The 23,158-nt window shown below is 38.3% G+C and overlaps 1 protein-coding gene across 6 annotated transcripts in view; it reads right to left on the bottom strand.

Moving 5' to 3' along the window:
- Window positions 1-23,158, bottom strand: part of trappc9 (trafficking protein particle complex subunit 9) — a 235,097-nt gene that overhangs the window by 179,388 nt on the left and 32,551 nt on the right. For all 6 annotated transcript variants that reach the window (XM_085445318.1, XM_085445320.1, XM_085445323.1 and 3 more), the window contains 3 exons: window positions 14,860-14,986; window positions 13,430-13,575; window positions 5,933-6,018 (listed from right to left, as the gene is read on the bottom strand). In XM_085445318.1, the coding sequence (XP_085301444.1) occupies window positions 5,933-6,018; window positions 13,430-13,575; window positions 14,860-14,986 (359 nt within the window). The remainder of the gene's footprint in view (window positions 1-5,932; window positions 6,019-13,429; window positions 13,576-14,859; window positions 14,987-23,158) is intronic.

Raw genomic sequence — 23,158 nt, 5'->3', positions numbered from 1 at the left:
CCCCGAACCTCTCACACCAAATGCATCTCTCTGAGCCTGGTTCTGCTAGAGAATTATTCCTATGAAGGGGAGTTTTTCCTGCCCACCATCGCAAAGTGTTTGCACAAAGGGGCTCCACTGATTGTTGGTTTTTCTCCCCTATACTGCAGGGTCTTTACCTTAAAATATAAAGCACCTTTATGCAGCTGTCATTGTGATTTCTTGCTATATTGTTGACCTGAAATGAACTGAAATGACTTGAAAAACACTAAAAATGAGTCATCACTCAACATTGTAGTCCATAGTGACATCTACCACCAGGTACTAAATGTAATTGCACTAGAAAAAGAATACATGTATCATGGAACATCAATTAAATCAGGCTAGATACTAAAATCCTTATTTGAGAGATTCAGTGAAAAACCTACTACACACTTACTGCCACAGTAAAGACAGTAACTTCATGACTGTTCTGGGGGACAGACATTGATCTAAGCAATAAGAAGAATGTGGGGAAGAAACGTTTCGTCACTCAACCAAGTGACTTCTTTGATTTGGAGCAACACACTTTTTGAATTACACCATCAGCTGATACAGAGGTCGTTCAAATGACTGTGATGAATGGCTATGGATAATTGTTGGATTCTGACCCCTTACCAGTCTGTACCGCATACTGGGCATCCAGCCGAACACTTCTGTTTGAGCTCCGCTTCCACAAGGACAGATACAGAAACGTTTTACCACCTCAAGACTTTTTATAACATTTTGTAAAACCTTCCAAGGTATTTTGTTTTGTGATATTTTATTTATTCTACTGCATTAAGATGTTTTTCAAGTTTTGGCTGGTGTAACACAGTAATATGCCAACGTTTAGGATAAGTTCTTATCTCATTTGGTAACACTATGAAGTAATGGATCTGTGACTCAAATTTCTTTGATCAAATGTCTCGATGGCGACATACCCCATCAATACTGCTGTCAGGATTAGAAGAATATTCTGTCTTTATCCTTAATGCATTGGAAAACATGTCTGATCTGAATTAGTTCATGATGTTTTCTTGAAAACAAAGAAAATCCTTTCAAATTATTCCCATTTCATTTTCAATTTTACATGTTTTTAAAGATCTTGTGATTGTGAAGAACCCTTAATTTGTTTCCCCACTTTTATTATTTTTTTTATCAAATTAAATTTCTGTTGGAATAATTTTGCTAGCAAACAAGCCAAACAAATCACGTAACTTTTTGGCACCTATTAGCAATCTCAGCAGCCTGTACTACCTGGTGGTGATCACAACAGGATGTGAAATTAACTGTCTGTAGGAGTCTGAAGGGAAAAATCCCAGCTTGTGCCCACTTGGCTGGAGTGGAAGAAAAAAATCCTCTAAGTTTCAATTCTAGTCAGTAAATCTGTGGCTTTCAAGTTTTCTTATAAATGCTTAATCATGTCCCCTCGAGTAACTATTTACATTCCCAGTACACTCAGCCTTGTTTAACAAGGCAGACTGAGGTGACGTAATGACTGCATCAATCCCTAAAAGCAGACACTACCTCACTAGAGAGAAGGCTGCCTAAGAGCTGAGGCTCTGAGGTGCCACCGCTGTGATTTAAGCGCTTACTGCTTTCACTTCATGACATTACAAGCTTTTTTTAATAGCAGAAGCATCAGTGAAAAGCTACTCAAAACAGCTGATCTGTTTTCTGCCTTTAAAAGGTTCATTAGCTTGTTTCATTAACAATAAGAAACCAGGTGAAGCAAAGTGAGCAGCACTGTTTGAGTTTTACTAACAGAATGCACTTATCCCTTTGATTTGTCTCATGTCACTATAGCATGAATATTATTTGTGATTACTTTGGCAACAACAAACGTTTTATAACAAAAGCCAGACAGCAGACATTTCTATTAAATTTGCTTTTTTTTTCCCTGAAGAAAATGATTAGTCCATATTTATTATAACTATCTGGGCTGACCTGAGTAAATGAAAGAGGAAATAAAAATCAAAGAGTCATTTTAACAGAAAGCAAACAGATACCCCAACTTGTTTGTTGAAAGTATGAAAGAAGCATCTGATGGTGACCCCTCTGAAAATGAAAAGCTGGCGGTTGTAGTAAAAAGCACCACTTTAACGGAAAATCGATAAAGCACAAAGCAAAGCTGTGTGTTAGCGCTGAAGTCGTGTGGTGACTCAGAAGGAGAGGCTGCCTTGCCAAACTAAAGGGTCACCTTGATGAGAGAAGAAGGAAAAGTGACCCTGTGTGTTTGTGTGTTTCAGAGAGCTGGTTTTGTACAGTGGATAAATGGTTGTTCTAGTGTACCGGCAGTCACTTTGTCTGGGTTACAGGGGCGCTCTTGGCAGCTTACGTCATTCTGTCTGTCTACCAGCGTGACTCTACAACACCACCTAAGGTTCCCAGCTGCCATGGAGATGTGAAAGCTTCAGTCTCCATCTGTGAACTGATCAGTTTACCTGTAGGTGGGGAGGAGATGGTGGCATATCTGACCTTGTCTGTGTGACAAATTCACCTTACAACATACTGGCATAGTAGCATCTTAAACCTCTTCCCTTGGGCTTTGCACAGGTTTTTGACATTATAGGGTAGGTAAACACAGGTGTTACCAATCACATTAATGCAGAACCCTAATTAATATGATTAGTAACAACTGTGTTTACCTAATATTTCATGTTAGACCTAATGGCTCAACACAGCTGCTTAACCATTTATTGAAAAAGTAAAATAAGCACTTACAAGACATTTTTGACACTTCTATAAATAAACCGAAAACTAAACAGTGTTAAACAATGAATTTAGCCAGGTATCATTATGCAACAGTAGTTTGCGGCAGGTAATTTCAAATGCAGAGTTTCTGAGCTCAACAAACATAACCAAACACACAAACTGTTTATGTGCAGTTTGTCTCATAGTGTGCTGCTTAGCTAAAGCTACAGCAGCTCGTCTGTTGGCTCGGAGTACATGGGCCTGCCTTCGCTCCCCATGTGCATTTGCTGCCCATGATCTGTGTCTGGTTTACCTCTGTTTCTTTCTTGGACCACTTTTGATAGACACTGACCACTGCCCATTTTTTCTGCATTCAACACAACCCTCTGAGGACAAAAGTTTTAGTTTAACTTGAATATATCCCACCCACTAACAGGGACCACGATATAAATTGTGATGGCTGCATGCAACCACACAATTGAAATACTTAGATAATACTCATTTGATCTTTTTGTCTTATGTTTACATTATGCTCTAAAGCTTCTGTGATCATAAGTTAACTAATTTGATATTTTGAGTTTACCTGTAATGCATGACAGCACTAGGCTATAGTCCAAATGGTGGCATAGACTTTGCTTTGCATTGTTTGTTATTTTATATAGGTATATGTTATATTAATTATATTTCTGCTCTTTCTGAGTTACCTGATCTCTGCTCCAGTCCTTCCTGGTTTGGCTGAAAGTGGAGGCTGAGGGTGGAGCTGGTTTAAATGCAGAAGCCAATAAAATGGACTGAACCATCTATTGTGATCATGTAGGGGGAATGGGGTTCTTCTTGAATGATGGTTAGCTGTTATCTCTCTAGTTTTCACCTTTGGTGTATATAGTGGTTTGTTCATTTGCTATATAACTGGAGCTGTTTCTCATTTGGGCAGGTCAGTTTGTTATGTTTTTGTTAAGTGACTTTTGAGTAGCGTTCTGTTAAGTTAACCTCTTTTATGGGACCACTTGGTTCTTAAAAAGTTTATTTTTGTTATTTTGAATTTTTGCAATCATCTTGTCATTTTTGGGGTATAATAAAACCCATTTTTTCAAAGATTACATTTGTGTCTGTTCCTGGCTGCTTGGTTCATGACATAAATATATAATAACAACTAGGCTTCTTGGCACATGATGATTTGGTATTGCACTGCAGTATACAGTGGATGAAATATACAGTTCAGATTTCAAACAGCACTACAAAATAACCAACGCACAATAGCACACCATAAAGTGAACACTGAGTGGTCAGTTCAAACACAATACATAGTACTTAGTGTGTACAAAAACACTCGTGCTATTAAAATTATTGTGCTTGTTTGACTCTAAGCACATAAATTTAACCCACAAATTCTGACTGAAACTGTGACTTTTTTTTCCTCCTTTGTTCTTTCAGTTTATCTTTGATATACCATCATTATACTTCACTGAGGAGGTTTGAGGGTTTAAGAATCATCTGTTGGATGATAACATAAATGTGTATAATGTTTTCTCATATTCCAGAGTGATGCTGTCTTTCCAGATATTTGAATATGGATTCCTCCTGGAATCAGCAGAAAGACAAAATAATCTTTTTTTTTTCATATGTTTTTTTTTTTACAAATGCACACAACTTTGCATTTACTGTGAAAGATTATATAAAACTGGGGGCAACAAGAAATGTTGTAGTTCAGCCACCAAATGTTAATGATCTCTAACTTTAAAGTTTTTAAAGAATGAACTGAAGAAGCCTCTTGGATGAAAGGTGAAATGTCTTCAAATAGCTTGAAGAGTCCAGTCACCTTCTGTCATTATTAAAAGCCTACACAGACTTAAAGATGCTGATTTAGTTTAGTTTAGTTTTTTTCAGAAAGTCAACAGTATGGTATATCTTAAAAGTCGGTGTAGAGAAATGATATTTCTCAGACAAATATTTGGCTTGTTACACATAGAAATGCAAATTTGGGGACAAGTGGACTGTGACTATTCCTTGAGTTACCAGATGTTCCAAACTGCAGGTTGTCTGCGTCTCCTGTAACAGCATGTGCCATTATGTGTTGATGCAGCATGGCTAAATCAACCAGCAAGACTTGTCCAAGTCTGTTTGGCACCAGCTCTGAGATGGCCTCCGCAATTAGGAGTCCACTGTCACTGCTTACGCTCTGTCACAAAACTTTCACGGTAATTTGTTCTCGACTTTCCAAATAATTAAAGCAACATCACTTTTGACATGTAATGCATTGTGTACACTCCTGTATGCCACTGCTATCTAACAGCATAAAGCAAGGCTTTCCCCTGCTGGCCTTTTATCGAGCCTTATGATTGCTTTGCATTTCAAGGAGGTCCCACATTACTGCATTCATAAACAGAGACAGCAATGAGCAGGAAGAAAAGCAATTTATTGGGAAATGTTTTCCACCCCTTGGCTTAATAAAGTGGCTTAACATGTGTGCATGAAAAAAAAAAGCAAGAGTGACAACGTTTGTAAGTTAGAAATGGATGTTGAAGACGTAGAGATCTATGCATGAGCTGGAGATACATTGACTATTAAATATTAAAATGGTTAAAATGGTCTCTTTTAAAGTAGAAATGAAACACTAGACGTCTGTATAAAGACATCATGGTGTGTTGCTCTCTAAAACGTACACATATTTAACGCTGCCTGTGAAGCTGCATTTAAGAAATAAGTGCCTAAAGTTAGACTTACATCAGTTTAAGCACTATTAGCATCAACCAGCCAATAAACACAATAATTGGCAGGTTGACTGTGCTGGTTGGTTAAAACCTTGAGCACTGAGTTCTTAAATCCAGCTTCACAGGCAGCGTTAAATATGTGTACGTTTTAGAGAGTATGGCTCTATAGTGTAAATTAGCCTTTATATATGATATGTGTTTCATGTCCACTTTAAAATATTTTTTCCTCTCAGTACAGAAAAGGAAAGGCAACGGCCGACCTCTGAAAGGATGGTGAATAAAGCAATACAAGCATCACGAGATGGATCTCTCACTGGAGGAAGAAGAGCTCTCACAATCAAATGCAATCATTCCCAAACTCACTGTCAGAAAAAAGAAAGATTTTAAGGTAGGATAACTAAGCAAACAAGAATAACTGAAAACCAGTGTTATTAAGAACTTATTACTATAGCAACTACTTTCTGTGCTTTGATATTTACCATGATTATGGTGCACTTGTTAAGGTTAAGAGTCATAAATCGACCTACCATGTTTTCTACACGCAGTTCATAAGGCATTGGGTTGTAGACCATGAGCTGCACTTCACAAACATCCCCTTGAACCCACTGGAAATCTAGAGAAAGATGGACATAAAAACATTAGATTTTAGTGGTATTAAAACCCAGGTGCAATTAATGGTAAAATCCACCATAACACTATGACGCCATTCATGACCAAAGGCAACAATCACTGTTTAAAAAAAACAAACAAACAACCAAGACTTTTCCATTCCTGCTTGATATACGTTTTCAGCTGTTCAATCAGTTTGTTGCATCTTTTTCTGTCATTACCAAACAGGAAGTTAATTAAAGAAAAACTTCCTGGATTTTTCAGCTAAGCAGTGATGACGTATACAATGCCACACAAAACGTATATCACTTTTTTGATTAGATGACAGATTACAAAAGGAACTTGTTTTCTTTTCGTATGCTGTTAAAACCTGTGATTCCCCAACAGTAAGCAATCTGTGCCTAAAACTAGCTTGTACGCATTTGCTTGGATCTAATGGTTCAACTAATTTCCATGACCTCTCAGTAAAAGGGGGAGAAAACCTGTAAGAGGCTGACAATCAGTCACACTAACCATGACAAATGGGCAACAGCTACGCACTGACACATTCCAATAGACAAGAAACAGGACAGAGCAGAAGAGCAGATCCTCTTGTTGAGCTTGTAACACACACCTTTAAGTGTACAAGGGCCCAGAGTGACTCTAAAAAGGCTGTAAATTTGATTCCTGTGGTCGTCAAAGCGGCACAGATTTCCTGTTCTTCCCTTGACCTTCTGAGTGACCAGTGATGCTCCAACCACACTTCTATATTTTCAAACATAATGATAGCGAGTTTGATAAACTACAATTTTGCAAATATTGACAGTATAAACTTTAATTCATAGGTTTCCATTTCTAAAAGCAATGAATTCTGTTTATTTACTGGTTTGTGAGTTATCAACACCATTCTGATGGTTACTTAAGCTGCAAGTAATCAGGGCTCGCAAAATCGCTAGCCCGACGTCCCGGAGCTAGCAATATCTCCGGTCGGGCGACCAAAATCTATCTCAGCCCCGCCCGTCGGGCTATATGATAACCCAATGTTTCAAAAGCTTTGGTAATGCTTGTACTGTGTGGCACAGCTATAAGCATCAACTGAATGGCTATTATGAAGCCATCATTATGAAAATGATGTTTACAATACTTAACATGAAGCACTAAACTCAATAACTTGAGTTTATTATATAATATTACACTCAGAATATTTCTAATTAACTAGGCAGCCCGTTCTCTTGATGATACTTTAATTCTGAGGTCAAGTTGAAAGAAAGGCAGTTGTGAAATGTAAAAATGAGGTGAGAGGTCAATTATGACATTAAATTTCAATGCAAACTATAATGTCATATTTAGAATCCCCATATAGCATTCCTCTATATACCTCAATGTTATATAAACAATAGCAGTAAGAAACAGCATGTAGCATTATTATAATTTTGACCTTTTTATTAGTCTATTGACTTTAAAGTAGACTTTAAAGGAGAGGTCAGAGGTAAACATCAAATCCAAGTGTTTTTAGAGAACTTTCTATATTCTGACAACATGCACCACACTAGGAATCATAGTTTTAAAGTTACAAGGCTTTTTGTCAGCAACCAATCAGTCAACCAATAAATCATTAAGTCCTTGGTGGAGGTAATAATGGACAATGATGTTGCAAATGGGCTAATGTCAGAGGAAATTTAGGTCATTTTTTTCAAATCAATATTATGATTAAATTTAATCTGACTTGCTAGCATATTTTGACATGAATCCATATGGCACAAATACGAATGACAAACAGGTCGCAGGACAACGGCACGGCTGGAATGGGTACCTGTCAGGTCCAACATTAACTGGATATGTTTAGCATTGACCACAATAATTTGCTAAGTTATGATGATTTATGAGTGAGAGCAGTCTTCCCGTTGCTGCAACATACACAAGTATCTCTGAGATACCAGCAGCTTTGACTAGACTACAGTATTTGAAAGAAACAAGAAAAGAAATCCTTGTGTGTTAATGTTATCAGAGTGGACCTGTTAAAGACTCTTTTGAGAAACCGCTACAGCTGTGTAACACAACAGTAAACACACTGTGGGCCATGTTATGAATACAGATTGTGTGGCACAAAATCCACAGTAATTTGAATTGATGCATGCGCTCTTTAAGGCTTGATGGATTTCTTTTTCTTTCTTTCTTTTTTTTTTTAAATGGGTCATTGTTAGTTCACAGAAAGAAATTTATTAAGCTGTTGTGATGAGCTACCAGCAGTGATATTGAGATCAAATTATACTAGAACTTAATTAAAAAGACTCCAGAGAAAAAGGTTTTTAAAGGGCAGGGGTAAAAGGTGTGCTCGCATTATGGTTTCTGAAAAAGATTTTCAAAGTACCAAACAGTCAGGAAATGATCAGAGAAATTCATCAGGCACTGAGAACCTGACAGAAAACATTTCTCCAACTTTGAGAGAAAACTATCCATGATTCCTGGATAAGATATTTGAAGTACTGGGGGTGGGGGGTTAAACGCATTGAAATACTGCTGCAGTAGTCCCATCTCCATTTTGAAATGTAACACATTCTAGTCCATTTGGAGAGCCCTTTGCTGTAAATAGACTTGCAAAAGAGGGCCTTAAAATCCTACCTCAGACCCTGGCAGGAAAAGGGATTTATGGAAGGCAAACTGCAGCCATGCACCCTGGGAAATTAAGCTAGTCAAAAGAAAGACATCTATAATATGAATGTCTGGAAAGTCCCACACAACCTCAGGTCTGGCTCACAGGCATACTCTTATAGCCAGCCAATTAAGTGTGAAATACACCTCAGAAAACAGGGGAAAAAAAGTGGATTGCTTCCATCTTATTTGTGTTGCTTCAGTCTTAGCTCCTCAAGTGACCATTGATATTCAGCACATATCTACAAAGACTTCATCTCTTTCAAAACTCTTTTTACTTCCCACCTCAGCTGCTTATAATGAAGTACAAATACTTCATATTACTGTACTGAAGTAGAGTTTTTAGGCATCTGTACTTTTCTCAAGTATTTATTTTTGTCAACTTTCTACTTTAACTCCCTACATTTTTAAACACATTTGTGCTTTTTACTCATTACATTTTCAAAACAGATTTACTTGAGGGAAAGTTTTATTTCATTTTAATATTACTCTTATTACTCTTTCTGGGTCGCAAAATAAACTTTTAGCATATTTTCAGGCGAGAATGTGGGTGTGTAAACTTCAAATGTAGCTGAGCCGACGAGAACAGCGAACTCCCGGCACATCCTTTTCAAACCCCCGCGGTCTTTCGCTACTCAGGTTAAACATGATAAGTCACTTAGATAACCTCAAAATGTTATTGTTTGACGTTTTTCAGTTTATTAGTTCCTGAGTAAATCGCTGTGGCTGAGATTAAAGCTATTAGATTAGATTAAATAATTGGGGGACAGCTATAATGGTGACATTTAACTTACTTTAAATAAATAAATTCAAGTTGTTTGTATATGTATACCCCCCCTTTGAATGTCTCCCTAATTCTGAGGTCTCAAGGTTGGCAAGTATGCATAAGACACAATCCTATTGATGTGTCTATCATCAGCTTATCATGCACAAAGAGATGAAAGAGAAAAAACATAATTTATGCATCATTAATACTACTATACTCGGGGCAAAGCTGGGCCAGAATTACTCTAAAAAGCATTTTTTTGGTGCAGATGTCCATAAATTCTGGTCACGGTACTTTAGCATCTAACCAGCGTTACAGAAGAGGAGTGAGGATAAAGGGAGTAATGTTTTTTTGTTTGTTTTGTTTTAAATTTGCAGGTAAAGTCAAATACAACATCTCTTAACAGCCCAAAAAATATTAGCAAACAAAATGTTTGTGTCCTGCATTTCCCAGGGAGAGAAGAGTGTGAGCTAACTTCAGCCAGAGGTGGAGGAAGATGTAGGAAAGACAAGAAAGGTTAAATTTTAAGGTAAATGCTGCTCAGTGGCATTTGACAAACTGGAAATTTAAAGCTGTCACTAAATGTCCTTGTTTTTTTAAAATCAGATATTGGATCTGTATATGACGTGAAGTTGTGTTGCTTTAATGTTGTCCTGCAAAACAAACTGTGGTATACTAACTTTGTCTTATACAAAGGTTGCAGGAAAATACAGGCCACTTTAGCATGGAATAAGTACGTTAGCTTGTCATACTATGGGGAATTTACAGTAAAGGACTTTGTGTTCACGGTCATAGTTGGGTTATGTCAAGTGTAGCAGAAATGATACTTCAGTTTATTCACACAATTAATTCAAAGCAACAGCATCACCAACAGAGGCTGGCTGATCAAAGCCTGTCCACAAAGAAAATCTGCTGGAGCTCACAGCAGAAAATATCCGGTCCTGAAGTCTGACGTCATTAACTATGTCTGGGCCCAAACTACGCTGCAGGTCCATAAGTCAAACGATCACTGCAGCATTACTGGGAGTTGAAAAACTGTCTAAATTCTTTCATCTTTAATAAAATGATCAGCGTTGCTGCTTTACCAGGTGTAGCAATTGAGTTTAACATCCAGGCATCCATGAAAACAGAATTTATTCAATTTAACAGAGTTACAAGTTAGCAAGAAGTTAGCTCGCTAGATTCCACCTAAACATGATATGCCATGTACTGACTGAGAGACTCTGAAAATTTTAAACGCACAGCTCTGCTATCACTTCCAACATAAATGAAGACAGGAAAGTAAACAGCAGTGACGTTTGTAGGTTTACTGAAGTTGGGCTAGCTGGTTTAAAATGATGTGCTATGTGATTGCTAGCGACACAGCTATGTTAGCATAACATAAACACAGTGAAGGGAGGATGAACGCTAACTTTTTTCCACTCTGTAAAAGTTAACGTGACGGTTCCCGATGGTTAGGGACAAATGGAATCGCGGGACAGGATACCGTAAGTGGACCAAACTTCAGTCAGGAGAACAACTGAGATAATCCATCCACAATACAAGGTCAGTCAAGTTAGTCATTAATATACTGCTGCATGGGCTGGGCTGTAGTTACATCATAAGGTTTTAAAAACTGAGTTTTAAAATGATTAGCGGTAATAAAAACAGAGAGGCCAGCAGTGATCACTGACTAAACAGAAGATGCAAATCATAAAAACATGTTAAAAATAACAACAGCCTTATTAAACGCAGAGTAGTTTGGGCCCGGAAGCAGGGTTTATCACGTCATCACTTAAAGACCGGATTGTGATTCTTTTCCCCACACAAAGCCACTACAACCGATTTTAGGGTTGCCTCACCTGTTGCCCCATCTCAATTTAACCCTCGACTTTGCTCATGATTCTATTAAGGTGTTAACGCAAAATTAAAAAAATAACACTATGTATTCCCATGTTTTCTCATTTATTTTAGTACTATATTAATATAGCAACAAGATTCAGTTAGCTTTGAAAGAAAAAAATGGTAGAAATGTCCTTCAAAGAGCTGCATTTCAGAGCCTGTACATTTTCACTTTTACTTGAGTAAACAAAAGTCAAACATTCCAGTGTTTGTTAAACTGTCTCTCATGTCCCGTTAGAATATTTTTTTAATAAACATTTTAGAGATAAGATGTTAGGGGCTGTTACTGCACCCCACTGTGAAATACTGTATTTAACAATCAGCAGCATTCATCTTTTATACTAAATTATATATGGTCAGCATATGAAATTAGAACCAAAGACTGGACCAAAGCTTAGTTTCTGGGCCTGTTTAAAAGTGTTAATAGTCATTAATTCCCCCAGATGAGAAACATTTTTAAAGCAGTTTTTTTGACACTGTAAATGAGAGAATTTAATCGAATTTAATCCTTTTGCTATGTGCCATTGTCCTTGAAAAGGATCTGTGGTTTTATATGGCAACTTGTGTTTTCAGCTTCTAAGATAAACCTCCTATTATCAAACGTCAAAAATCCAGACAGGTTGATGTCTTGTTTTGCCAAGTTTGTAATTTGAAGTAACAATTTCTAAAAATACCTGCAATTGCCAGCAGCCCTCAGCCTCCTAGTACAAACACCTGTAGTGTCAATTTCAAAATCCAACATTACCTTCTTCTCAAGCTGACTTCTGACCTTTAGGTCAAGGCCACGGAGATTTAAACTCGTCTGACATTTTAACTACATACACTTACGGTACATACATACGGTATCAATTTGAAAATCCTGCATCGTGGCGTTCTCAAGTCACAAAACACACAACATCCTGAATGTCCTTCGAGAAGTGTGGAGAACTCAAATGAAATAGACAACTGCTAAGTTTGGAGACTGATGTAAAGTTAGCCAACACAGCACTGCAGCATGTTGAAAGATCTCAGTCTCAGCTTAAACAATACAGACTGTCATCCAGAGACAGCATCACAATTATCATTTGCATTGTCACATTAAAAAGCCAATATTTTCCTAATTTATTATCTCAGTAACCTGCTGACCCACAACTTACTGCCTTTTACACTGACTGCACTGGTTTAGAATGGTTAACTTTGTCCAACAGCTCTCTTTTCTCATGCCATAAGGAGCTGTAAAATTAATCTTTCTAATTGTTTTGAAAATGCTTTGAACAATAAGTAATCCTCTAATACGCCTACTGTCTCCCCTAAATTAGCTTTTGTTTGCTAATTTCGACAGCAGCACTTGAAGCTCCGCAGTGTGAAATTCCTGTTTTCCCCCTTTGGTAACATTTTTGTAAATGAAACTTCAAACAATCCAAACAACAGGAAGCTTGATGTGGCAAAGTTAGGAGGCAGGTGATCAAATCTTACAGTGCAGGTGGCATTCAGGACTGAAACGAGCCATTTGTGACTAGACTGACCAGGTGTCCCACTTTATATGGGGACTATAGGACAAGATGTCTGTTCCTCGGGCACCTTTTTAATAGCTCTGATTTCTAAACATCAACACTACAGACATTTTCAGTTTCTGCAACGTCTGATATTTATCCAATGGCTGCAAAGAAAGCAAGGAGGGCTGACTTCTAACTCCATTAAACTTCATAACTCCTGTTGTTCATGGATCCCCGGATGTTAAACTTTATTACAACATCTGAAAGAGCAGACTCACTGATCATTTTATTCCAGATGAAAGAATTAAGGCCATTTTTAACTCTCAGTGATGCCACAGTTTTGATTTTGGGAACAGAAGAAGATTTTGGATCAGGAACTGACTAAGACTTAAAAGCTAGATTATTTGTCTGATAATTCCATTCAAATGTTCCAAAAGGCACCACAAACAGCGACAGCAGCTTATGTCAGCATAACTGCCAATCAAAACAGCCGTGCCCCTCACTTTGAGGGTTACCAGTCCCCACCATTTCACAGCTTTTGTACCAGACTGGAAACATCTATGGGAGTCTATGTGGATTGACTCGCTTTTGAAACCAGGTTTGGACACTTCAACTATGACCCAACACGGTGGCATCTTCACTAAAATCCTAATTGGACTTACCTATTTTCTTACAACGCTCCTCTCCTCTGTTGTGCATGATGATTGGTGAGTAGATGAAAGGGCTAGCATTGGATATATTCTGTCCCAGCAGGCCTTTCACTTTATGGGGCCGCAGACTGACGGGCAGATTAAGGAGCTTCACAGATCTATCGACGAAGAAACAGTGGCATGGGTTACCGTATTTTTCCACAAGTATTCAAGGTTTAAAGTTCCTTAATGATCATTTGACATGGCAGCAATATAACAATAATAATAATAATAATAATAGATTGCATTTATATAATGCTTTCAACACCCTCAACGCGTCGCCCAATATCTAGGCAACCTTTTAAATAAAGTTATTTACAACTGCTTATGTCATATATGGTATTTCAAAGTGTTTGTGATGAACATTCATATTTATTAGAGCACACTGTTAGAGAGAATTATGGTACTATTCGTTGTTAAAAGTTACAAGTTCAGCAAAACAAAAAAAGTACAGGAACTTGAAGAAAGTGTGTACTCCACTCCTTACATTATACACAAACAATTGCAGGAATCAGAAATATCTGAATCTTAAGTTATTTATAAAAACAATAAAAAAATAAAATAAGGAAAGGGACTGTGCAGTGGTGGTGCAGAAACTAAAACCAATGAAATTAGCTTCAATCTGATACCTACAGGAGCTCACCGTCTGCTTTGAATAAGTGGAGAAAAAATTGAAGTGACAACAGTTAAGTATTTAGACATTCGCCAAAGTTTCCTTCACTTCAATGACTGTCAGTTACACCATATGAAGTATGCTTGTTAACGAATCAGTCAGTGCTTGAATAACTTTTTTTAAAGAAAGCTTAGGGCTTATGATGTGGATAAAAGCATTATGTTACTAATTTATAGGACAATTCAAAATTTGATTAAATGACCGGAAAGACAATTGGTCTGCGCCATTCGTCTCCCCTTGAAGCGCATATTTGAAGAGTATACTGGTCACTGGTAAATCATCAATTATCAGTTAAACTTTTCAATGACAAAATTATGAGTGTGTGTGTGAATTTAATGTTATGCTATTTTATGTGCGATGTCCCACTCATTTGTCCAAGACAAATTTCTGTCAGGGGAGACAAAGGCTAAACTAATCTAATTTTATTGCAAGCAGTGTGGCAATAATTAACATTAATTTAAAACATTGTAACTCATCTCTCAAGCGTCTGACCATCAAACCATAAAGTGAAGGGATCACTTGATCAAAGTATAACAAAAAGTCCGTTTAACTTCAGGGACAGCAGTCTCTCCAGACAGAAAGCATAAACCAATGTGGATCCATTTCACTTATTTTGTTGTGACAAAATGTGCACTGGAGAGGCAACATCTTACTTTTTTTTTCTTTTTTTCTTTTTTAAAGAAAGAAATCGAGCCACGCTGGAGTAACATTAACTAGACTGCCACCTTACCGAACAATAGGGAGCTTTGTGAAGGGCACTGGAGGTAGCTTCAAGCCATCAGGAAGGGTGATAATCTCCATTCCACCAGGACACTTGGAGGTGTAGTTCTCCAGACTCTGGGTGACTTCTTTCTTCTCTATAAATGTAAGAGCGCATCACAGTGAAAAAAAATCCATGCCCCTAAAGCAAACTAAACATAACTCTGTCAAGGACAAGAAAGTAACAATTACAAACATGATGTGAGCACCAGTGTAGAGGACTCATCTTTGTGTCCAACATAAATTAAATGGCATCATTACTGACTTCTGAGTTATTCCCTCTCAGCACTAACAACCCCAGTCTTAAAGAAAAATTATAGTTTATAAATTGTACCATCAACACCTGCTCACCCAGCCACAGGATGTACTTCTTACAAGTGTGTCCACTAAGGGAAGACTTGGAAATATTTTATACACATCTGTGTGCCTTTAGGAGGATTAGGAGTATGTAAGGGGAGGTTCTTTGACAGGCTTTTTGTAATGGCAGATGGTCATGTTCGTAGACTCTGCTAGCCAGCAAGCAAGACAGACACCTTCTTGAAGTACCCAGGTAGTGTAGTTTGCAATGACAGCAGGATTGTTGTAAGTGGTGTGCATCATTCTGGTTAACCAAACCAAATGAAAACAAAAAGAGCCACTTAATGAAAAGACCAGTTATGATCAGAGTGAAAAAAGGAAGAAGAAAAAGGGAGAGTGGAGCAGACAATAATTATATATAATAATACATTAATGAATAATGTTACTGCATCTAGCAACAAATTGTCTTTTGCTTATATCAATAATTAACATTAGTGAACTTAACAACCAGAAGAGACTAGTATCAGCTCTGAGTGTTTATCCTTTTACTAGCAACTAACTTGGTGTTAAATATGTCATTAAATAGAATTTAACCTAAGTATCACAACAATGCTGATTGCAATAAATTTGTTAACATCACATTTCAAACAGACTATATTACAGACTTTATTAAAGGTGTATAAATTAAAAAATTAAAGATAACTTATAGATAGAAAAACATTTTATACAAGCTGTAGACTGAATAGAAATGCTAACAGGGCTTTGGAGTTGACGTCACGCCGCAATGTATTGTGGGAGCGCGACGCTATTTTCCAGGTCCACAAATCAAAACAGGTTCCTGAGTTGGAACGACGACTACAAGAAAGATGCTTAAAAGCATCTCAAAAGAGAATGGACTGTACAGGGTGGGCCATTTATATGGATACACCGTAAGAAAATGGGAATGGTTGGTGATATTAAAGTCCTGTTTGTGGCACATTAGTATATGTGAGGGGGCAAACTCCTCAAGATGGGTGGTGACCATGGTGGCCATTTAGAAGTCGGCCATCTTGGATACAACTTTTGTTTTTTTTTTTCCATAGGAAGAGGGCCATGTGACACATCAAACTTATTGGTAATGTCACAAGAAAAACAATGGTGTGCTTGGTTTCAACCTAACTTTATTCTTTCATGAGGTTTCTCTTTGTTCACAGCCATTGACATGTCGAAGAGGTTAACACGTGAGGAGCGGATCAAAATTGTGTTGATATCTGGTGAACGCAGTAACCGGGTCATTGAAGCAGATTTCAACGCAAGACACCTTACGAAAAATTGGAACAGGACCCTCAGTTCACGCAGAAGATTTTGTTCAGTGATGAGGCAAACTTTTATGTGAATGGTGAAGTTAGCAAACAAAACCACCGCTATTGGTCTGACACTAACCCACATTGGATGGATCCCTCCAAGACTGTTGGAACAACAAAAGTGATGGTTTGGTGTGGTATATGGGGTACAATGATAGTGGGTCCATTCTTCATCAATGGAAACCTCAAGGCCACTGGATATTTGAAATTGCTACATGATGATGTGTTTCCCTCTTTATACACTGAAACTGGCACGTTCCCTGAGTTTTTCCAGCAAGATGGTGTACCACCACATTATGGGTGCCAGGTCCGAGCATTCCTAGATGAACAGTTTCCTGGAAAGTGGATTGGTCGTCGTGGGCCAGTTGAATGGCCCCCAAGGTCTCCCGATCTGACCCACTTAGACTTTTATCTTTGGGGTCATCTGAAGGCAATTTTCTATGGTGTGAAGATTAGAGATGGACCGATCCGATATTACGTATCAGTATCGGTCAGATACTGACGTAAATTACTGGATCAGATATCGGAGAGAAATAAAAAATGTAATCCGATCCATTAAATATCAAAAAAGCACCTCACAAAACTTGCGACATGGTGTAACTCAGCCCATAACCATAGTACGTCGGAGCAGTGTGCTCACGTGATAGAGCAGCTGTGTGTATTTGCAGCCTCGCTACCAAACCGGCATTTCATCTCCGAGGAAGTGATCCCAGAGAGAAATAAAGCAAGTGTGTAAGTTCATCTCTGAATGTTTGTAAAGCATTCCCGCTTTAAGCTTAACAACCGATATATGGAGCGAGTGCCTCTTCTCTCTCCCTCCCTCTCCTGCTGCTACTTCAATCATGAAACTGCTTAATGATCAGCTGATCAGCTTTTCTGTCGCGAGTCCATCTCTCTTCTTTGTTTTTGGCCCACTTTGCACCAGAAAGAAGAAACCAGCGGCTGAACAACAGCAGCACGTTTAACCTTGATAATCTGTTGTTACCTTGATAATCACTTTAAGCATATTTGCACTGCAGAAGACATAATGTGGATTGCACAACACTGGACATTATATTCTTCATTTCCAGTTAATACTTGTACAGCTGCTGTTATTGTGTATATATTTATTTATATTTCTTCATACATTCTTATATAGTTCTATATTGTGTATTGTGTATTTTGTTGTACAGTCATTTTATTTTCAACTTTAATTTATATATTTTATCTTATTCTTTCCCAGTTAAATTTACCCTTCATTCTAATTTGTGTTGTAGAGTTATTTCCTTTTTAACCTTAATTTATATTTTATTCCTTCCTAGTAAAATTTACCCTTTTTAATTTTTCATATTTATTTCCTATCTTATTCATAGCCTTTTCCTTTTTTGTTTTCTTTAGGTCACGAGCAGTTGTCCAAGCATTTCACTGCATATCGTACTGTGTATGACTGTGTACGTGACAAATAAAATTTGAATTTGAATTTGATTTTTAGAATTTATTTAATATTACTTTCTACTAGGGGTGCAACGATACTTGTATCGATATTGAATCGTTCGATACAGTGCTTTCCGTTCGGTACGCATATGTATCGAACAATACAAAATTTTTAATTTATTTTATCAACTTTCCTTCTGACGATGCTGTCTGTGTTGGGCGCTCAGTGGATCTGCGCTCGACAGTGCAGCCTAGGCGGAGTAGTCGAACGCAGATTCACTGAGCGCAGGGCAAGCTAGCGAGACACAAGTTAAGCTCTCCTTGCAACATGGCAAATTGAACCTCCCCCACCCTCATTCAGATCTGGCCTTTGGAACTATCTTGGTCTTCATGTGAAGCATGACTCTGAAGGTAAGCGCGTCATGGACTAAAATAAAACAGTATGTTGGATGTGCCATGCAATGCTCAATTACATTGGTGGGAACTAGTGTGTTAGCGCAGTTAGCTCGTTAATGTGTTGGCCGTCCAGCCCCACGCATGGGGCGATCTGCGGTAGCTCGTTAACGGAGATTTGCCGTGTTGTGGCGTTAACGTCATTTCAACGAGATTAATGCTGACAGCACTAGTGGGAACACAACGAATATGACTGCACATTTACTCCGACATCATCCTAGTGCAAAGACAAGTGGAAGCAGACAAAAACAAGCACAGATGCTACAAACTTTACCCGAGTCATTTAGACAGCCGTTAGCACATGATTCTCCTTATGGGGACCTGATATGTTTAATATGCTGCTGAGAATATAGCCCAGAAGAAGCGTATAGTATAGCTTTTATTTTGGAAAGAGCCATTTCTCTGTAATAAACTCTCTTTTTCAAAGATGAGTGATTCCTCAATCAGATATATATATTTTTTTATTACTTTGTTGTTTCAGCAACATTAAATTTAAAAACTTTACTTTTGAATTAAAATATATATTTATAATTTTAATAAATGACAAATTAAAAAGGCATGAACATTTTCTTTTGTATCGAAAAAATATCAAACCGAACCACGAATTTTGTGTATCGTTGCACCCCTACTTTCTACACCAGGATCCCTTTCTACGTAGCTGACGGCTGGTAACTGTTCAGGGGCGGATCTAGCAAAGTATAGCCAGGGGGGCCGATAGGGCATTAACAGGGAAAAGGGGGCAGAAAGACATACTTTTCTTTCTTATTCTCATTTAAAATGTCTAGCTTTCATTAAATAATTATCTGAATCTTACACCCAAAGTTTTAATCTGATGTAAAGTGTATAGATTGATCAGTATTGCTGAACTATGAAATTTTTGGGTGCAGTGTATTTTTTGCATACAGGTATAACAGAATAGCTTTAGTGTTGTTGTTTATTTAAACTTGAGTATGAACTTATACAAAATGCAGCAAGATATTTTAAAAAAAGTTTTATTGATTAAAAAAAAAAAAAAACACTATTGGATTCATATCGGATATCCAAATTTATGATATCGGTATCGGACATAAAAAACTGGTATCTTGCCATCTCTAGTGAAGATACGAGATGTGCAGCACCTGAAACTACGGATACTGGACGCCTGTGCTGGCATTTCTCCTGCGGTGTTGCTATCAGTGTGGGAGAAGAGGGGTGCATTGACAATCCAACACAATGGGCAGCACATTGAACACATTTTATAAGTGGTCAGAAACTTGTAAATAACTCATGAAAGAATAAAGTTATGTTGAAACCAAGCACACCATTGTTTTTCTTGTGACATTACCAATAAGTTTGATGTGTCACATGGCCCTCTTCCTATTGAAAAAACAAAAGTTGTATCCAAGATGGCCGACTTCTAAATGGCCACCACCCATCTAGAGGAGTTTGCCCCCTCACATATACTGATGTGCCACAAACAGGACTTTAATATCACCAACTATTCCCATTTTCTTACGGTGTATCCATATAAATGGCCCACCCTGTATAGCATGGGTGTCAAACTCTGGCCCACGGGCCAAATTTGGCCCGCAGCCTACTTACATTTGGCCCGCGAAGCCACACCAAATTACTATCAGAGCTGGCCTACTGGTATTATACAGCTAATATATATATTGTTTAGTATTAATCTTTGTTTGTTCCATATTCAGTTTTTCAGCAAAACGTGTTTGAGTCCATAACAAAAGATTCATTCTTATATCTGGAGGAATAAATATATTTCAATAAATATTAACGTTAGCCCGCGACTTTGTTCCAGTTTTGAATTTTGGCCCACTGTGTATTTGAGTTTGACACCCCTGCTGTATAGAGACCAATTGCGTCCAGAGGCGAAGCGGCGGTACTTGCAGAAATAGCGTGCATTGGAAATGTGGACCTGTATGAAATATGGCCATGGAGTAGAAACCCTGAAGACCAACCGCTATTGACGTAGCCTGAGATATTTTCGTACCTTGTCTGTGGAGTCAGCGCGTACAAGTCGTCATTCCAACAAAGGTAAGTCAGCTCGAGTACTGCGAGTGAAATGCGTTTGATTTTCCCCCAAACATTCAAATTAGTGCAAACATAAATTCAGTCATGAGGGGGAAATTACAGTGAGAACGTGTGGAGGCTCTGTTAGGTGTATAACATAGTGAGTTCAGTGCATTCATGTGACATTGTCCTGAAGGATTTAGTTATTCTTTATGGTTAAAGAAATTGCAATAATTTATTCATATTTATTGTAAGTAATTCTAATTATACATCTTGCTTCCATGTTTTTATCCGGTGTCACTAAAAATTAATTTTATTTTAGTTTTATACATTGAGTAATGACCTGCAGAATCTCCTTATCATATAAAGTGATTCATAATTGTCACTTTATGCTTTCTCCATCTTGAAAGTGATGACATCCTTGCATTACATACTTTAGGTTCATTTTCTGAAGACTGAATGAACCAGCATTGCAGCCATAGGTCACTGTGAGCATCACAGGAAAGGTTGAAGCCGCCCACTGCACCTGTATGGCCGGAGTCGTGGAGACCTGCAGCCATGTCGCTGCTCTTCTGTTTAATGTAGAAGCAACAGTGCGGATCTGAGGCACAAGGACTGTTACAGATGAACCTGCATACTGGGTTTTGCTGTGTAATATGACCAAGATACAGCCAGAGGTTGGCCATAAGATAGACCTCTCCTCTTCAGCTACCCAAATAAAGGCTCTTGATCAAAACATAAACAGACCCTCCGTATTGAAAGGTAAAAGGAGCCGTCCTCAAAAAAGAAAAATCCCACCTGCTACTATGGAGGAGTCGTCACTGCTATTGGATACTTTGCTGGAACACAGTAAAGCTGTGGGTTGTGGGAATGACCCATAATGTTTTATCTAGGGGTCTAGATTTATGCCTGAAGTGCACTGCCATGTAAATAATTTGCATTTACTGAATATGTACTGACAGAGTATCACTGTTCAAAAGTTGAATAAAGAAACAAACTAATTTTTGGCGCATCAGGCCAAAATCCTTTCCACGCCCACCATCTATTAACAGCACAGGGGGCGGGGCTTAGGCTCAGCTCAAAGGCCTAAATAGAGCCTCAGCGACGCTATACTTTCTACACAAGTGAGCTCCAAAGTTGTTCCGTCTAAAATACCGCTGAAAGTCTAAAATACCAGTGAAAGTCAACCTTTATTAAATATGTCTCACATTTATGCTAGAGCTAATGATCGCGATGGTCCAAACTTCAACAAAGCCCTCCAAACGTCCTCGGTTCAAATGCCAAACAAGGTATTCACAGAGCTTAAAAAACTGAGAGCTCGAAAAGAAAAAGAACTAAAAATTAGCGAGCGAATGAATATATCCGACATATTAATTCAAAATAATCAGCACAACGCTAATCTAAGAACCCTTGAAGCATACGCGGTTCTTCATGAGCAAAGAGAGCAAATTGGAAGGAAAAATAACCTTAAAGAAGTTAAAAAAGAAATCACGTTAAAGGAGCAACAGGAGAAAAAAAACGTTAGTGGAACACCTTGAACACGAACAAAGAAAGGAGGCTGAAGAAAAGCCAGGTGCAAGTCACTCCACAACAACTGGGAGGACGCAATCAGGCTAAAGAAAGAGATAATGCAGGACGAACAAAGGGAAAGTCGGGAATGGGGTGAGGCTGGCAAGAAGGCTGACGTGATATTATTGGCAAAGCATATGGAAGAGGCGCAAAAAAGGCGTGACAAATGCATTGCACTTTGCCAATATAATAACGAGACAGTCAAAGAAAAACGTGCTTTGGCTAAACTTGAAAGAAATTGAAACACAGTATTTGTTAAAGCAACGACGTCAGGCCACCGAGAACGAATGCCGTCGTCGCGATATGGAGCTGGAACTTCTCAAAGCCGCTCGTATAAAGATCCCAGTTTTAGACAGAACAGAGGCAAAAAAAACAGTGTGGTTTTAGAAAACGAAGGTTCAGATGACTTTCGACCAAAGCCAAAAGAACCACTCCTGCAAACTTGTACTGGTCGGGTTCGTGTGTTCCTTTGTCAGCAACGCAGCAGCTCAGAACAAACAACACCTAAAACGTAACGAGTTCGGCTGCCAACAATTAACAAAACAAACAGGCTTGTTTCTGTAGCTAAAGACTCACCAGCTACTGCTAAAAAACTCATTCCCAACCCCCCCTCCCCTGTCTAAAATCTCAAAATTCACTGATAAAAAAAAATCCAAAACACACCAGATAAGGAAAAGTGAATGGTTCAGTCTAACACATGTGCCAGTGAGCCATTAAACTTCAGTAAACCTATGCAGTTATGAAACGTAACTTTCACCTCAGCCAAACCAATTTTCTCAGTTGTAAATAAAACAGTGAAGTAAAAATAACCCGACAGACAAAACCTGAGTGAATCAAGTCCAGCGTTTAACCACAGAGCTAAAACTCAGGTGATGTTTCAAAGCTGTGTGCCGGTGATTGGACATCAGTCGCTGATAAAGCTGGTTCGCCTATAAATGGCTCTGTTGGGAAACAAGCTCCAGCAGCCCTGCACTTGGGAAAAATACTATATTTACTTATCTTGTGCAGAAAAATGTGAAGACATTGCGTCATATTGAGCACCAGCTGCGACTGTGACTATCACCAGGTAACGTGGGCATGTTTCCTGAATTAGCAGCAGGTGTTAAACAGCTGACGGGTGAGGAGCATGCATGCAGGTAAACTGAGGGCCTGTTGAGCTGATCGCTGGTGTCCTGAGAAATATATCAG

This window comes from Copadichromis virginalis, linkage group LG22, assembly GCF_057382275.1.
Source record: "Copadichromis virginalis isolate Kocher_CV1m ecotype Utaka linkage group LG22, C_Virginalis_male_GT1.1, whole genome shotgun sequence".
NCBI lineage: Eukaryota > Metazoa > Chordata > Actinopteri > Cichliformes > Cichlidae > Copadichromis > Copadichromis virginalis.
This window is presented reverse-complemented; position numbering and strand designations above follow the sequence as displayed.